The sequence below is a fragment of the Neolamprologus brichardi genome, chromosome 17 (genome assembly GCF_056152115.1).
Source record: "Neolamprologus brichardi isolate AB-2024 chromosome 17, ASM5615211v1, whole genome shotgun sequence".
In the NCBI taxonomy this organism is placed as follows: Eukaryota; Metazoa; Chordata; class Actinopteri; order Cichliformes; family Cichlidae; genus Neolamprologus; species Neolamprologus brichardi.
The window spans coordinates 2785502-2801207 of NC_142120.1; the positions used below are offsets into that span (position 1 = coordinate 2785502).

At 41.5% G+C, this 15706-nt stretch overlaps 1 protein-coding gene across 4 annotated transcripts in view; it reads left to right on the top strand.

Moving 5' to 3' along the window:
* The window catches only part of pde4ba (phosphodiesterase 4B, cAMP-specific a), a 220286-nt gene that overhangs the window by 147741 nt on the left and 56839 nt on the right, over window positions 1–15706 (top strand). For all 4 annotated transcript variants that reach the window (XM_087830357.1, XM_087830358.1, XM_087830359.1 and 1 more), the window contains 4 exons: window positions 3860–4054; window positions 7720–7756; window positions 8014–8084; window positions 10596–10648. In XM_087830357.1, coding sequence (XP_087686483.1) covers window positions 3860–4054; window positions 7720–7756; window positions 8014–8084; window positions 10596–10648 — 356 coding nt within the window. The remainder of the gene's footprint in view (window positions 1–3859; window positions 4055–7719; window positions 7757–8013; window positions 8085–10595; window positions 10649–15706) is intronic.

Genomic DNA, 15706 nt, shown 5'->3' on the forward strand with positions numbered 1-15706 from the left:
ACGGGGAGCAAAGGAGAGTTGGGATTTCGATCTGCCATTAACTATAATTCTGATTAGTTTGTAATAATAGGTCATTTAATATATCATCTAGGTTTAAAATGTTTGATATATGAGATTTCAAACTGCTACACAGCAGCAAAACAGCTATGTGCTATGTACAGATAGTGGGGCTATCCTTAGCATTAGCTGAAAATGAAGTTGCGCTATATCCTACTGTGTACTGCTGCTAGATGTGCAGCAGTTAATTTTGTGTCAAGCTGTTGGCAGCCACCACATGAAAAAACAGATTAAACATGACCTTTGCACAAAGAGAACAAACTTTCACTTTATTTTATTCCTGCTAGCTAGTTAGCCTGCTAGCTAGTTAGCCTGCTAGCTTGACCACTTGATAGCTTGAAGTAGTTGACTTTCTAGACTGAAGAAATAAATAACAAGTTCTCACTAAGCTAACATTACCTACATAACTCTATAAACATAATAGCAAAGGTGGAAAACCTTTTCCTTCCACTATCACCTCACTTGACATATACTTCACATTCACCAAGGATAACTTCACTCCACTACTTATCTTGTGTATTCAGTGGCTGCTTTCTTTGTTTTATCCTCCCTGTGTAGATGACACTAAGGAAACAGGCTTTCAGCATTTCCATTCTGCAAGTGGAGTTGCACAAAGAGTGTAAAGAGCTATTAGCTGGAGCTTCAAAAGGTTACCTCCATGTAGTAACTTTAACTTGGAATATATTTAACTTGGAGGAACTTATAAGTTCACTCTTAAGTTTTTCCAAGTTAAATATATTTGACGTTCCCTACATGGTTGTGTGGGTTGAAATAAGTGCTACCTAGGGACAAGAAAGCCATAAACACTCAAATAGCCACAAGAGAGTCATTAGTTTTTGATAATATGCAGTTTTTATGAGAAAATAAGGCTGAATGTTTGCATATGAAGGTCAGTTCAGGTTAGAATAGTCCGAATTAACTGACGGATTGGTTGCTGAAAATTATTATTCTTTTCAGTCTAGGCCATGTGTGCCAGTGTGCATCGTGTTATAGAATACATACATACAATAAATAGTTTTAAAGTGTTTTTGTCGATATGTTATTGACTCCATTTACATATAGAGTATTTAAACATACTTCACTGAAGAGGTATGTGCCACCCGGCATGGACCTCTTGCTACTCCTTTGAAGCTGGGCAAAATGTTGGCATCACCGGACAAAATCCACAATAACCTTTCAGCACATTTTTAATCAAATACCCCGGGAGAGATCTACACTCCTGCACCTTCAGGCTTTAGAAATAAAGTTTTTGGGGATTCAGCTTGAGCCAATCACTGGTGTTTGACAGAGAAAGGCTTTCAGTTCGGGATGTACTGCAATCCACAGTGTTGGAATGAGCTTTCATCCTGGAACGTGGCCATAGACATTGGAAGCACCACTGCACTTTGGCCAGTTTGGGGGGTTAAATAGAAAGAAAAGAGCTGCAGGACGTGGTTTTTGTAAATTTAAATCACATTCTGGTGATTTTTCTTAACTGACTATTTTCCCTCTTATAAGTCTGTGAAGGCTCTCAGTCATCCATGACAAAGACACGTTTCCTTCCAAGCTCCTTAGACTTTCCTGGTATGACTTTTCCACAGGTCTAAGCATAATATGCTGTCTATACACTTTAAATTGCTTTTAGGACATCCAATCGTATGGTATCGCTAACAAAAGACAAAGGCTGTCATGACTGGGTTGACTGTTTGTGTTTTCCTGTTGTGTAACGGTACCACCACAACACCTTCTTCCATGACTCACATTAGCATAACATCCCTCTGATGGGATATGACTCAACGTGAGGTTTAAGTGTTCTCAAATTAAGTCCACGTTTTCCACTCTAGAGGTTTTGTGCCTCTACTCTACTCCAACTTTTGCTTTCGCTACATGTGTTAACAGACAGATTTACATGTTGTTGCCTACAACAAATGAGCTTATTATATATTATGAGATAAATCCCGAACATCCACACCAAACGGGTGTGGATGCAAGTGCATGTCGCCATAAACAAGAAAACAGCTCACACCACAGAGTTACGTACTTTTTGGTGTTACTTGTGTATTTTTGTACCATTTCCCTCTCACCTCTCACATTATGCCACTATCTTCCCAGTACCAGTGGAATTATGGGATTTTATGTAAACTATTATTGCTCCTGTGTCTTCGTAGCAGCTTGTTTTACACTCTGTCGTAGCTTTGAATGCCTTGACTTGAGCAGATGTGTTTAAGCACATATGTGCTTTTAATCAGTCACATCCTTCGAATTATCATGAAATCGTCATTATTTTAATCTTACAGTCATTTTAAAATGAGGTTTTTTTTCAACAACTTTAATATAAACACAGCTTACATTGATATGTAATTCTACATTTTGGCCTGCTGACTGGCAGTAAGGATGCTATTGCACCCTCACAGCAGCTGCATGTCTGTGACTCCTTGAACCGCCCGTGACATGAAGTCGACGGTCCATCGATGGGAGGAGCCGAGAAGCAGAAAGTGTATGCTGCGGCTTGTTTCTGTTTGCCTGTGATTGTGATGCAGTTAAACGGAGCTCGTGCTCTTTGAGGTTTTTATTGTCTCATTTACTTCCTGTTTTTCTTAATACTCTTATATGAGCTTGAAAAACTTCCTCACGCTGCACCAAATTGCCGGTGCTTTTTATTTTCATCGCAGAGCTTTTTGCTCACGTCACATGTGTTCTCATTTTGGGTCTGGACCCAGATGGCCATTATTTGCCTTTTTGCATCTGACTTTCCCTGGAGATAGGAAGAGAAGGAAAGAAAGGGGGGAGAAAAACCCAGAACGCCTCCTCATTCATTCCCAAATGCTTTACAGATAGTCACAGGAGTATAAAGCCTGTTTCGGTGCATTTTGTTCACTTGGTCACTTACCACTTTGAGCTTTTCTTATGATAAAAAGAAGAGAGGCCGCTTTGGAGAAAAGATACAGGCGAAAAATCCCAATATAGCAAATCCAATAAACTAATTTTAGTTAATATTATTCTTTGCGGCCTGTTTGTTTGTAGTGCAACCGTCGGCACACTTCCTGCAGGTGTGTGTTTACTATAAAGACGGAAAAGAAGAGAAGCTGACAAGCGTAAAGTACAGAGAAAAATACAAGAAAGTAAATGTCACATGCAGATAGTTTCTTTGGAAAAAAGTCTGGGAGGATAAACCACAGCCAAAAAACCCCAAAAAACCTCTGTGTGACACTAGAGTCTCAAGGTCCTCCTTCTCAGTGGGCGTCGTAAGGAGGTCAACCTCCCCTTCCTCCATTCCTCCACGTTCTTCTTTCCATGAATTTAGCAGCATCATTCTCACTAACTGTCATCAGTGAAGGAACACAGTGCGCCCCGGTGTGTGTCACTCTGCCCTTTCTTGTCCGGTTTATTCATGATTTATTTTGTGTGTGTGTGTAAGCTTGTATTCATATCTTTGTGGGGACCAACGGCCCTTATGGGGACCAAAACCCCGCAAGTTTGAACGGTGGGAACAGGGGTTACAATTAGGTTAGGGTTAGGAATTCATTTTTCATGGTTAGGTTTAGGGTAACGAGCTAGGGAAAAATTAATGTCCCCACAAGATATGAATATACGTGTGTGTGGGAGCGCGATCTGTTCATAGGATGTTGACATGCTCCACCATTAAAATTAGGTCAAGGTCAGGCTGCCTGATAGTGAAAACAAAAGGAAATCAAAGAGAGACGCGATGAAATTAGAGGAAAGCCAGAAGCAAAAGACCCTTAAAGCTAGCCCCTATATTCTCAGCAATGAAACGGTGAAACAGCGAAGAATTCACTTTTTAACTGTGCCTTTATGTTTTCAGCTTCGATGTGGAGAATGGACCCTCTTCTAGCTGCAGCCCCTTGGACCCTCAGGCCTCTCCTGGCTCCGGTCTGGTCCTCCACACCAACTTCCCAGGTCACAACCAGCGGCGAGAGTCCTTCCTCTATCGCTCAGACAGCGACTATGAACTGTCCCCCAAGTCCATGTCACGAAACTCCTCCATCGCCTCTGAACTGTGAGTAGAAATAAATTGCAATTAGTTTGAAATGAGTTCAGTATGTTTTTTAGGGTCAGGTGTTGAGGTGCTCTCACCTCAAGTGAACTTGATTCTGCAGCTTTTTAACGGTGCAAAATGCCACAGGTTGTTAGACGCAGTCAGTCCTGGTTTGTGTTCACGCATTCCAGGTTTTGCATATCTGGCCTCTGCCACAAACACTTCTGCTCTCTTCTCTAAAATAATCCTCACTGTGCTGACTGCTTTGCATGTCATAGATCGGAGGAGTCAATTCAGCACAATCATCACTTTACATGTGAGGAAATGTTTTTCGTAATCTGCACTTCCAGTAAATGAAGACGTTTCAATATGCTTGACCTTAGTACATTAAAAGTATTATTTAACTAATACATGCAGTATGTTGTCATACTGTGCACGTAGCTCAGTGGACTCGACTGACTGACTGAATACACTCCATAGTTACTTAATTAGTAGGGGTGCAACGATACACAAAATTCACGGTTCGGTTCGATACTTTGGTCTCACGGTTCGATATTTTTTCGATACAAAAAAAATGTTCATGCTTTTAATTTGTCATTTATTAAAATTATAAATATATATTTTAACTCAAAAGTACAGTTTTTAAATTTAATGTTGCTGAAACAACAAAGTAATAAAAAAATAAATCTATCTGATCGAGAAATCCATCATCTCTGGAAAAGAGAGTTTATTACAGAGAAATGTCTCTTTCCAAAATAAAAGCTCTACTATACGCTTCTTCTGGGCTATATTCTCAGCAGCATATTAAACATATCAGGTCCCCATAAGGAGAATTATGTGCTAACGGCTGTCTAAATGACTCGGGTAAAGTTTGTAGCATGCGTGCTTGTTGTTTTTGTCTGCTTCCACTTGTCTTTGCACTAGGATGATGTCGGAGTAAATGTGCAGTCATATTCGTTGTGTTCCCACTAGTGCTGTCAGCGTTAATCTGAAATGACGTTAACGCCACAACACGGCAAATCTCCGTTAACGAGCTACCGCGGATCGCCCCGTGCGTGGGGCCGGACGGCGTCAACACGTTAACGAGCTAACTGCGCTAACGCACTAGTTCCCACAAATTGAGCATTACGTGGCACATCCAACATACTGTTTTACTTTTGTCCATGACGCGCTTACCTTCAGGGTCATAAGTCACATGAAAACCAAAATAGTTCCAAACGCCAGATCTGAATGAGGGTGGGGGAGGTTCAATTTGCCATGTTGCAACGAGCTTAGCTTCTGTCTAGCTAGCTTGCCCTGCGCTCAGTGAATCTGCGTTCGACTACTCCGCCTAGGCTGCACTGTCGAGCGCAGATCCACTGAGCGTTCAACACAGACAGCACCATCAGAAGGAAAGTTGATAAAATAAATTTAAAAAATTTGTATTGTTCGATACATATGTGTACCGAACCGAAAGCACTGTATCGAACGGTTCAATATCAATACGAGTATCGCTGCACCCCTATTAATTAGGTACACTTTGCTATTACCAGGTTCTGTTACTCAGATTCAACAAGGTGCTGCAAACATTCCTCTGAGATTTTGGTCCATATGAACATGATAGCATCACACACCTACTGCAGATCTGTCCGCTGCACATCCATGATGCGACTCTCCCGCTCCGGCATGTCCCAGAGGCGCTCTGTTGGATTGAAGTCTGGTGACTGTGAAGGCCATTTATGTGTCATGTTCATGTAATCAGATAATTTGAGATGATCTGACCTACGATGGATGGTAAAGGGATGAACTTGGTCAGGAACAATACTCAAGTATGTGGTGTTTAAATGATGCTCCCTTTCATCAGCAGCAGGAGAAAGGACAGATTCTCACCCTGCCACCTAAATGTGGCAGCAGAAATCAAGACTCATCAGATCAGGAACCATTTTTCCCATCATCTGTTGTCAGATTTTGGTGAGTTTGTTCAACCTGCATCTTAAGGTCAAAGGTCACTCTTTCGAGGATGCCAATGTTCACATTTTGGACAGAGAGGACAGATGGTTTGAAAGAGGAGTGAAAGAAGCATCTATGTCCACTGTGAGCGACCATCTTTGAACAGAGGCGGTGGTTTACGACACCAACTCTCTGCCATCTATAATCCAGTTTTGAGATCCCTCCCCAGACGCCTTAACGCCCACTCACATCCTGGACCATCCGACCTCAGGAATTTGCATGATAAGGTGGGGCCAGGTTTCACAAAGAGCTCACCCGAAACTCTGGCTGATTGGGACCCACACCCAGTTTCACACCTTGACTCAGGCGATTAGAGGATCATCAGGGGGTCCTTTTGTCCCTCTGTGGGGGGAAACTCCCACTAGGTTTAAATCTGGGACTCTCCACCATTTGACCTTAGAACTGAAGAAGCTTCTTGGATGAGAGGTGAAACGTCTTCATACAACTTAAAGAAGTCCAGACGTTTTTCTTTGCAAGCTCCTTTGACTGTTCAACCTGTTCTTAGCTGACAGGAGCAGCACCTGCTGCGGTCTGCTGCCGTAGCTCATCTCCTTCAGCGTTCAGAGATGCTCTTCCTCATATTTTGGTTGCAGCGATTGGTTATTTGAGTTACTGTTACCATCCTGTCTCTTCGACGCAGTCTATCCATTCTCCTCTGACCTCTGGCATCGACGACCAGAGATTTTTTCTGTTTATTCCAGAACATTCTCTGTAAACCCAAGAGATGTTTGTGTGGGAAAATTCCCAGCACATCAACAGCTTCTGAAATATTCAGACCAGCCAGTCTGATAGACAGGCTGGCTGGGTATTTATGTTAATGAGCAGTTGAGCCACTGAGTGACGATCACAATGAAATTACTGCAAGAATATTGACAACATTGTTAGTCTTGGCTTCATGAAGCCAAAGTGTTTTTTATGGAAACATCTCTTAGATGTTCTCCTCCTGGTCTTGAATGTTATCTGTAGGTGGCACCTTCACTGTTTCTGTCCATGAAGGAGTCTCTCATCTGTAAACTTTGACCACTTCCTTGGGAACGACTTCTTGACTTGGCTAGTTGTTGTGACATTGAACCTTTTAACTAAGGAAAGAATTCCTCATCCTCCCGGCCTACAGAAGAATATTTTGAGCTGCCTTCCTTATAAGAACAGACCAAATTGTTAATTTGGTCAGTCCTGGAATCTCTTTTCCTACAATGGGTTTATTCAGTTTCTTCAGCCTAACGATTTCATATTTTACCTCGTATCAAGGGTTTCAGTGAACAGCTGCCAAAAACAAATTCTAGAAAACTTTTGTCCAGTTACTTCTGAGTCTGTAGGCTGTAATTCCTAAGCAGTTTGTGCCATCTATTGTGTCCGGAGGAAACATTACAAAGGTTGTGCCTTTATCCAAAAAACATATGGGCCTGACTATATAAGGATCTCCTCACTGACCACATTATGACAATATTTTTGGACGCACAGAAGAGTCACTTTCTGTCTCCACCTCAGCTGACAAAAATAGGTTAATCTCAATATCGAGGCCTCCTTGACCCAGGTACACGTCCTCCCACGATACTTTCCTTCCCATTTATTAGGTTGTTGCACAAAGCTGCTTGGGTCATTTCTTATCGCTCTTTCTTAACAGTTCTCTCATTTTCTTGATATATTTTGTATCCGACCATTTTGCTGACGATGGTTTGTTTCTTTTTTGTGTTTAGACATGGTGATGACCTGATCGTAACACCTTTTGCTCAGGTAAATATCCCGTTATCTAGTTGCATGCACACATTTATGTTTTTATGTTCAAGCTAAGACTATTTTAAGTCAATCTTTCAATAAATACCACGGTTATCAGCATACATGTAAGTAGTTGCAAAACTGAAATCTAAAATGCAGACTTGAAATGTGCATGCGGTGTAAAAAGACCAGCAACATTCGTCCTAATGTTTAAATTGAAGTAAATAAGTAAAAGTGCAAAGAATGCTACTGATTCGCTCTCTCTGCTTGTTCAGGTTCTTGCAAGCCTTCGAAGTGTACGGAATAACTTCACTGTACTGACCAATGTCCAGTGTGCCTCCAACAAGTAAGTACCTCTAGTGGCTTCTAGCATATTTTAAATAATGAGCTGGCATAATTCATGCATACACATCTATCAAGCTGAAATCTACATAACTTACCACATATTTTGTGGTAAGTGTAAATGCTTTTTTTCTCAAAATAATATTAGATTTTAGAAAGTGAAAGAATTTAATCAGAATAACGCTTGCCATCTGCAGTTCCACCAGTTTGTCACAAGGGGGAGCCATTGTCTTGTTTGACATCAGTGCAGCTGAACAGTTAAACCAGTCCAGTGAAGACCCCACATGCTTCAGACAGACAAAAATGAATACGAGCTAGATTTGAAAAGTTAACTCAACACGATGCTACAGCCGAAGGAATCTTTAATTTTTCTCCTCTCCGGTTTCCAGAGCAACAGGAATCGTTCTCTGCTGTGCGTGGCACGGTTCAAATGCTCTATAAGGAATTCCTCTGTTGTCATGAAGCACAAACAGAAAAACACTCCTGCATCTACACACGCATGAAGTGACTCACTGGCATTCACCGTGCACCACTTCAGAGGCCGCTGCAGCATATATGCGTTTGGCGTACGATAACGCAGGAGACTAGTTACAATCTCTCTTCAGATGTGTCGTTATTTAGTTTTTCAATTTTTTTATGTCTCTCTCTTTCGAAAGGCTAGCTTCTTTTTTTTTCTCAACAATATACGTGTCGTTTATAGTTATAGTTAAGTAAGAGTGCTCCGTTTTTCAACAGTGTTGCTTTAAGCTGCAGCAGCACGCTGAGCATCATCTCTCCCAGTGGAGTGCGACTGCAGATTTAGATGTACTAGAAATATGTATGTAGGCCACCTTTCTTTCTGTTCGTCACTGCGAAGGCTTATGTATGAATATGTGTTTGTAAAGACACTAAAAGCTCTCTGCTCTGCCTCAGGCTGAATTAACGCTCAGTTTTCTGTATTGACTACCTGAAGCCCGTCTGACCTACATTTAGCTCTGATAGCTGCACACAGACAAGAGCAAAGACTGAGAAGCGCACAAACGTGGATCGTTCACCTATACTGAATTAAACACACACATAAGCTGGAGCTCGCCATTCCAGCACACGTTCAGTTAAACTTTTTTAAAAATAGGGACGGTGGGTTCATTGTACAGCATAAAACAAAACAAAAGTGTAAAATATTTAGCTGAATAGAGAATAATGAGCAGAAAAGCCCCATATGAGGACACGGGGCCTCAGGAGGTTAAGATTAATGTCTTTAACGTGTTTCAGCCCACTGGCCACTGCCAAAATACCAACATTGAGTCTGTTTATACTGTGAAACCCCTTTCCTTGACTTTTTCATACACGTTCACACAGTTGAGCAAAGAGCAAGAAGGAAACAGTAATGTCCCCATGAGGACACAGGCTCTCAGGAGGTTAAAACTGATGGGTTTAGCAACATGTTGCAGAACACTGACCAGCTCCACCTAAAAGTCTATTTATACTCTGCAACCCCCGCCTTGACTGTTCGAAACTTTTCACACAGTTCAACCAGGAAATGCAACATGTAAACACACAACTAAATGCTTAAAAACGTTTACACTTTTTCAGTTTGCTGGTCGAGAGCATTCAGGTGTGTTTCCCAGGTGTGGATGCACATGCAGCAACTTCACCCCAAAGTCAGACTGTGCAATGCTCAGAGGAATTGCAGATAATCCAAGAGCTAGCCTCAGCTAGCATTTTAAATTTTTAAGTTCACAAAAGTATAATTGGAAACAAATGTATGGCAACACAGCTTAGGTTTGCAAAGCTGCATCTGAGCAAACTGCAAGACTTCTGGACAGACGAAACCAAAGTGAAGTGTTCAGCTGTCGTGCACAGCGCCTGTGGAGAAAACCAAACACAGCATGTTAGCATCATACCTACTGTCAAGCATAGCAGCGATGGTCCAAGTCCAGACCTCGACCTGTTTGAAATGCTGTGGCAGGACCTTAACAGGCTGTGCATAAACCAACCCCACAAACATCAATGAGTCAAAGCAGCGTTGTAAAGAAGAGTAGGACAAAATCCCCACACAATGTGTGAGACAGTCATACAGAAACAGTTACTTTAAGTTAAGGTGGTGCACAGCTGATGAATCATGGGGTACTTCGTTTTTCCACAGGACTGCCCGGAGTCCACGCAACGTCCACATATCTATATATTATTGCCAGAGCCTCTAAAATCTGTTAATTTAGTGTGTTTTTTGTGTTTGGTTTTTAAATTTTCAAGTAAGATTTGCTAGTGTTTATTACAAAATAAGCCTTTATATTGCCTTAAAATTATCCCTTAAATAAAGTCAGTAAGCAGTTTTCTGACAAACTTGAATAGTTCACTGGATTTTAAGTGACTCAATTTGACTCTCAGACACAATTGTGTTTGTTTATGTAATTACTGTAAAAAAAAAAAAACCTATTGTTTATATTCGCATTCACATTATTATTATATATCTGTGGTAGTCTTTGTTTTATAGCATCTTTCTTCCCCCCTTTCTGTGTTGTTTTCGTCCTTCCAGGCGCTCTCCTGCAGCAACAACTCAGCCTCCAGTCACCAGAGTTTGTCTCCCGGGTAAGCAGCTCAGAGAAACGTCCCCCTACATGTTTGACCTGTGCCAAGCTACCAGATACAAAGTTATCTTGTTTTATATCTGGCGCACACATTCAACCTCCCTATTCTCCTTGTTTTCATCATCTCCTCCTCCCTCCCTTCCTCGCTCTATCTCCTGTCTTCTCCTTGTCCCGTGAATTCGCCTACGTGACCACTTACATTTTCTTTTTTCTTTCTTTTTCCCCACACACCATCTGTCTCCATCTCCAGCGTTGTAACCCGGACTATTTTGTCATCAAGCTCATTAACTTTGTTCTATCACAATTAGACTGGCGGTTGAGACTCACACTTGCACACACAGTTGTTCCTATTAAACCAGCTCGCTTTAAAGAAAACAGCAGACCTCCCTTTTCATCTTTCATCGCGCTTGATTTTAAGCAGCCGTGTGACTTTCTGCACTGTACTCGTACATGTCCAGGCCAGTAAGAGGCCGTGTGTGAGTACGTGTACGGGCGAAGATAACTTTATGTGTGTCTCTGCAAAGTGAAAAGTCCCTTCAGTCCTCTGTGTAGAGCAGTAATTACGGTTAAAAGCATCGGACATGTGCGCAGGTCTCCTTCAAGCGTCGTTATAAAGCCGTCATGTCACGGCAACCAGCTAAACCAGACAGGAGCTGCACGGGATTAAAAGGAAATGCAGTCTTTGCACACACTTGTGCACTAACAATGATGTTTGCCCCAAAATATTCATTTTAAAATGCATCAACATTTGTCTTTTATTAAAAGAGTGAACCATGAGACCTCGCATCTGTAGGCAGACGTTCCCACACTGTCTGCAAAGAGCATTAAAAACAGTCCCAGACAATGTGTTGTTGTTTAAAGAGAGACCGAGATGAGCAACAGTGAAACTGAGAATGGCGAGGCAGTTAACCATCAAATAACCAAGATGTTTGACATGAAACCCATTCAGGCCAGATAAGGTATCACGGTTAACCTTGTGAAAATGAAGCCTCGCACACTTTCTTTAGTCTCCTTTGTTTGGCAGCTTCCATATTGAGCTCTTCAGGATCAGACAGCTTCTGATCTTCTTTCATTTTTGAGTCCAGATAAGTCATAATTCAGCACATTGTTGTTGAGTTAGTCCTCACTGGTCTGTTTGTGTTATTGCTCAAATATATGACTTCATGTCGTTGAAAGGGAAGTAACGCATTATGCTGTTTATACAGTGTGTGTGTGTGTGTGTGTGTGTGTGTGTGTGTGTGTGTGTGTGCACAGTTAACATCTGTTAGTGAGCGTTTCGTGCAATTGTATCCAAACTCTGTACAATGTTGCAGTGGATGCGGATTGATAAGATGCTCACTTTATATCATATAATCATCAAGTGTTGTGAGTAATGTTGGCGTGTGTGTTTCTGAGTGTGTGTCTGAGTGTGTGTGTGTGTGCTGTGGGGAGGTGTTCCTGTGGCTCTGATTGACGTCAGCAAGCCTGTATGTGGCTTCTGTTGACTTCCTGTCAAAGCAGATGGACTGAGTTTTCACTTCCTTCTTCAGAACCGCAGTTCATCAGGTGCTCTGAGTTAGTGTGTGTGTGTCATAAGCGAGCTGCATAACGTGCATTGTGACCTTTCTTTGTATGGGTGTCGCAAAATTACCGGTGCGTATTACGTTCAAGTTCAGTCTTTTGAGAGTCACAAAGTTTAAGAATCACTGAGTGGAGTTGACAGTTTCATTTATGGAAACATTTATTTACACTCGCGGCCCACATGCATGTCTCTATTCTTCACAAACGGCACAAACAGCACTACGCTGGGCCACCTTAACAGGCTGCACAACAAATTCAAGCATAACTAACCTTCTTTAAATTGAATCGTTGATCTGTTTACATATTTAGAACCACACGCAGATGCTCAGAGAAACAGTAGAAGTTATAAAAAGCAGTACGTCTTTGATGGTTTAATGTATAAAGCAGGAGAGGTGTTTTAGTGAGGAGCAGAAGTCTGAATGAACTTTCAGAACGTCCTCGACACATTTCCATTTGCTTTGTAACTTTTCATGTGAGATCATGCTTTTAAGCTAGCCTCACGAGCTGATGAATGACCTCGTTTTACTTCCAAAGAGACCCATGAGGGGTATTTCCCAAAGTCTGACTTGACCCGTGCATTCTAAAGTCCTCCGCAGTCATGCCGCCAGCACTGCTGCAAATGACCGAATACCTCACTGGAGTCTGATGTTACTGCAAAAGCTTGTCGGCAATGTCGATGGTTAACCTTCTAATTACCAAACTACGTGACTTCGTTTTGCTCATAGGTGTAGAGTATGTCAGTAGTGTGGGAAACTTTCATGTTTTCAATCAAGCGATCATGAGATAAGTAAGGAAACCTTTAAAATGCATCAACGCACTTTAAAACTTTTAATCAAGCATTTCAGTGTCGTCACTTCGTGTAGTAAACTTGTTATAAGTCATCACCTGCCCACCGCAGAATCACTTCTGAACTCAGTCCCACCTTTTTCTCATGACTCTCTAGGCCACGTCCTCACTACACACTACCTGTGTTCACATATGCAACCGCATCTCTCTCTCCCACCATCACCATCTTTTATTCATTGCCATTATTTTGAGGAGGTGTGGGGGGGTTGAGGGGGCAGGAAACGTGAGGCAGGAAGCGAAGATCAGATTGTTCCTGTTTTGCTGTCTCTAAACTCTTGTAACTTGACGGAAGCCAGGAGGAAGTGTGTGTGTGTGTGTGTGTGTGTGTGTGTGTGTGTGTGTGTGTGTGTGTGTGTGTGTGTGTGTGTGTGTCAGCCCACTGCAGAAAAATAGGATACGAAGAGACAAAGGCCTATTGTCTGTGCCCACACACTGCACAAACATGCACATGCTGACACAATGATATAATACGTAAATACCTACAGTAGCGCAAACCGCGTCGCTCTCAGGTGCCGAATCCATTTCACCTTCTCTGAGGACACGAGTTGAGTCTCTAAAAGAGAAAAATAATATTAAAAATGGAAGAAGCATGTTTTGAATAGAATTCCTGAAAGAAGTCAAACAGATGTTAACAGCTGCTCTCAATTTTAATAACACGCGTTCTCTGCTGACAATAACACGAAAGGCAAATGAAAAAAATCTGAAAATCATCTTCAAAAAAGTAACAATAAACTCAATGACCTAGTACTCACCTGTTCTCAGCTGCATTTAAATAAAGCACCAAATCCGCACTTAAGCTTAAATTTCAAAACTTACATTTTAACTACTGATTTTATCTGTTTTGATTTTATATACTGTTTTGTTTGTTTGTTTGTTAATTAGTTTGTTTGTTTGTTTGCTTGTTTTAATCAATTTTAAATCCTGCTTTTTATTTGTTTTTGTTTCTAATGTCTCTGTGAAGCACTTTGAATCACCTTGTTGTTGAATTGTGCTATACAAATAAACTTGCCTTGCCTTGCCTAGTAATTTTCTAGTAGATTTCTAATCTACAAATATATAGAGATCATATTAGACTATGCATTAGGATAAAGTGGTCATTAAATAAGAACCTCAACAATCATTGGCAGGTTTTGCTCTTTGCTTAAACTGGAGGAATTGAAGGTTTCGTATCATCAGTGCTGCCATAAATATCGTCACCGTAGAAATCCTACGAGAGCAGAAAGCTGAAAGAAATATCACTCTGGTTTTTGCCTCCAAAGCAACTTAGGCTACAGCATGTTGTTGCTGAAGGAAACTTTGGCTACGTTCACACTGCAGGTCTTGATGCTCAATTCCGATTTTTTGATCAAATCCGATTTTTTTGTCTGCTCGTTCACACTACAAATAAAATGCGACAGCAAACGCGCTCTAGTGTGAACGCTCAAAGCGGCCCGCATGCGCAAAAGAAGACGTCACACACAACGCGCTCTGTTTAGACCCAGAGCAAACAGTATTGTTTGACTGATGGCCCTTAATATAAAGACTTCAGACTTTACGTTTCCCAATTTTGCTTTAAGTTATTTTGTTATTTACATAATAATGTAAATAACCTAATAATGATCCTTATTGCTGTTTTAGAGGAGCGCTGCTTCAAAGGATAGTTGCAGATTTCTGTCAGGATCTGCAGATTATACAGTACAAATAAAATGTTCACGTTTCTCCAACGTTGTCTTCCCAACAGTTTCACTGACATCTACGCTGGATGGCCAGGAAGCGTTCGCGATGTCTTCCCGGGCGCTTCTCGGGCGCTGATAATTGGCGTCTGTCTTGTGTCGGTGACGTAAAAGACGGATTTAATGCGACTTGACCGTTCAAACAGCAGTCGCTTTCTAAAACATCGGATATGTATCGGATTCAGTACCACATACGAAAGTGACCCAGATCAGATTTGAAAACATCGGATTTGTGCCGTTCACACTGTCACAGCATGATCGGATATGGGTCGCATAGGGTCAAAAAAATCGGATTTGATGCGCTTTCGCCTGCAGTGTGAACGTAGCCTTCAACACGGAGACATTTTGTTGCTGAAACTCTGCAGCCTGCATTGAAACGTAATGCCACGGACAGCTGCTGGATGATGCTCTTGGTTGTTTTGTTTCTTTATTTGTATGTTTCAAATGTGAATCTGACAAAAGGTGGATGTGGAGAAAGTCTCTAGGTTCATTGGTACCAGTGTGTGGTGAGGGATTGTTATGCAACTGGGACCAATGGTGCATCGGTCCCCGTCCATCACTTCTACTCAGCAGTAAGTGGAAATGTCCACAGATTTCTCTTATCGTATTAAAGCACTTAGAAGTTGTGCTTTTGAACACCTGACAACTTCTGAGTGTCAGGTGTGGTTAGTGCCTTTGTCGTCACACGTTACCAACAGTTAGCAAAAGTACGGTACGCTTTTTTCTCACAGAACAAAGACGAACATGCCGTAGATGAACTACTGGAGATAGATTAGATTGGTTTCTAGATAACTCTAGATAAGTCGGACAACTAGGTGAAAAGAGAATGTGTTGGAATCATAAAATGAATTTAACTCAAGGCAATGGTGGGACAATCAAGTCGAGACATCGCCCAAAGGTAGTCTTTCACATGTGTACATATATCAGATCAGTGCAGATCG